The sequence below is a fragment of the Symphodus melops genome (assembly GCF_947650265.1).
Source record: "Symphodus melops genome assembly, chromosome: 17".
Classification (NCBI taxonomy): domain Eukaryota; kingdom Metazoa; phylum Chordata; class Actinopteri; order Labriformes; family Labridae; genus Symphodus; species Symphodus melops.
This window is the reverse complement of record NC_136707.1, coordinates 22,562,637-22,565,136: the sequence shown is the minus strand read 5'-3', so window position 1 is coordinate 22,565,136 and position 2,500 is coordinate 22,562,637. Positions and strand designations below refer to the sequence as shown.

The following is a 2,500-nucleotide window of genomic DNA, read 5'->3' as shown; positions in this document are numbered from 1 at the left end:
CGTCTATCAAATCAAAATGGATGAGTTATCGTCTTCTGTGCGACAGACGGAAACGTTCTTTGTAAGCAGGCTGTAGGAAGAAGAAACCCAGGTCGTAAACTGATGCTGCTAAAATGGGCGTTTTAATATGTGACTTCTGCGCCTCAAGTGGACATTTGAGGAACTGCAGGTTTTATTTTGAAACGTCAGCATTGGCTTCCTTTTTAACACTAAATGTTCCTGCTTGTTTTCCTCACTCAGATCAGTGCGGCGTTGTGATCAAAGTGTTACACACAGTGATATAAGACTGGCCTGTGTGCAGCTCTAATGGGATTACACGTTGCCTGAAGTGTTTTTTAACATCATCCCCACCATTTAGTTCGGCACAGAAAGGAGCCGAGCCAAGTCCCACAATCCCAAAGTCAAAAATACTGAGTCCTAGCTGACATCTGAAAAGATTTTTTTTCTTTTCATGCGGTTTTGAAAACAATGTGCAAACATGCATTTTCAACTTTAAAAAAAAAACAAACCCTCCCCTGATTCAAGCCAACTCCTTTAATGTAAGTGACTTGTATAAGATGCATGACAAGTCCCAGTGTCTGCAGATGTAAACTAGCTCGAGGCTAACTCTGCTGAAATGCATCAAATGGCATCATTTCTGATACATATCGTGCACGGTCTCCGTACATATAAAATATAAAATCAATCCGCCTCGCTCTCTGTTCATTCAGGACTGTGAGTCTTTCAGATTACAGGAAGGTTCAAGCTTCACCTCAACACTCATCCTTTGTGTTGCAGGTGGGTAACCTGGGCCTGCTCTTCATGCTGCTGTTTTTCATCTACGCCGCCTTAGGAGTAGAGCTTTTCGGAGAACTTGGTGAGTTCATGTGACCTTCTTAGAAACACTGTTTTGATTGACCACAGTGGTGCAGCATATGAACAGATAGGTATGCTGTCAGTGTTTGCCTGTAGACATGAGGAACAGACAGTTTGCTCTTCCACTACTTCCAGTCACCTTTCGATCGTTTTGCATGACGATGCAGAAATCTTTATTCAGTCCTCGTCGAAGAGAAGCTGCTCCACAGATTCAGATGATTATAATCACATGTATGTTTTTGTTGCCGTCGTAGTCAACTCGGCGTGTGCACAAAAAAGCAAAACAACATACTCATTAATTAAATGGCCTTATTTCCGCTTCATGCTTTATTCCTTTTTATCAGTCCTCTCCTGCAGTCAGACGACCGTTAGGGACTCAGCCCACGCTCGTATTCTCAAACATAAGTACTGTCCTAAAATATCCGCATTGAGTCTGTAGATATATCTTACAAACTGTCACATCTCCCCCGTGTGCCGCTGCAGCCGGTGGCAACATTGCTTACTGTCGGAGCTTTGCAGGAGAGAGAGGATTAGTGGAAGAAGCAAGTGTCTTTTTCCTTGAGGCTATTTCAGAGATTATCTCGGGATATAAACTCAAAGACAAATAGTGATTGGTCACAGTGCTGCTGATTTAAAAACAGGCTGCGTCGACACTGTGCTGGCTTGTTTGGACAGTCATCCAGCTTCGGCACAGAGTGGACGCAGTAATGACGTGTTAAGTGTTCAAATTCACAAGTCTCTTTCTCTATTGTTATCCCTGCTTTCTCCCTGTTCCATTTCCTCCGTCCGTCCGTCCGTCCGTCCGTCCTCTCATCTCCTTTTTATCTGTGACCTGATAACTTCTTTCCCTCCTCCATCCACCCCTCCATACTTCACATTCTCACTCCTCAGTTTGCAATGCAGACTACCCATGTGAGGGTATGAGTCGTCACGCTACTTTTGAAAACTTTGGCATGGCCTTCCTTACTTTGTTTCAAGTCTCCACGGGCGACAACTGGAATGGCATTATGAAGGTACAAGTTTCCCTTGAACTGCATTAACTCTGCTCTGGTCATGCTTACTAGCCAAAAGGAAATGTGTTTGCTCAGCATTGGTAGCATAGATTTACTGATGGGTAAGGGAGGGACTATGCCTCACTGCATGCACACACACACACACACACACACACACAGAACCAATTTACCCTGAACACATCAGCACACCTCGCCTGCGAGGGGATCTGAGATTATAGTGGAGCTTGTCGGGTGTGGACCATTAAACACACACTGGATACAGGCGGGCCATGAAGTAAACCAGCGGGTCACAGATGCTTCCTCGCAGAGTAAATCTGCCTCATTCAGAACGTCAAATTACTACCTGGGCCGTGAGAGACGCAGATCCGCCTGTGTTTAGTTGGAGGCAGGTGAGGGAGGGCGGGTCATTAGTCCGTATAGTGGCGATGCAGCAGGCACGAGAGGACAGAAGGAGGGCGAGGGAGATGAGGTGAGAGGGCACCGGGAGGAAAAAGGAGGCACCGGTGAAATGTCATAAACGGGAGGATAAGACGAGGTTAAAAACTGACCCTGGATTATGCTGTCTGCCCTCCAGAGAAAAACTCACAGGAGAAATGATAACAGAGGAAAGAAGAGCTGCACGAGAGAGAGAG

At 45.6% G+C, this 2,500-nt stretch overlaps 1 protein-coding gene across 4 annotated transcripts in view; it reads left to right on the top strand.

Annotated features, from left to right (window-relative positions):
• LOC306838687 (voltage-dependent T-type calcium channel subunit alpha-1I-like) overlaps window positions 1-2,500 on the top strand; it is a 129,283-nt gene that overhangs the window by 109,092 nt on the left and 17,691 nt on the right. For all 4 annotated transcript variants that reach the window (XM_079367008.1, XM_079367010.1, XM_079367009.1 and 1 more), the window contains exons 30-31: window positions 778-856; window positions 1,747-1,868. In XM_079367008.1, the coding sequence (XP_079223134.1) occupies window positions 778-856; window positions 1,747-1,868 (201 nt within the window). The remainder of the gene's footprint in view (window positions 1-777; window positions 857-1,746; window positions 1,869-2,500) is intronic.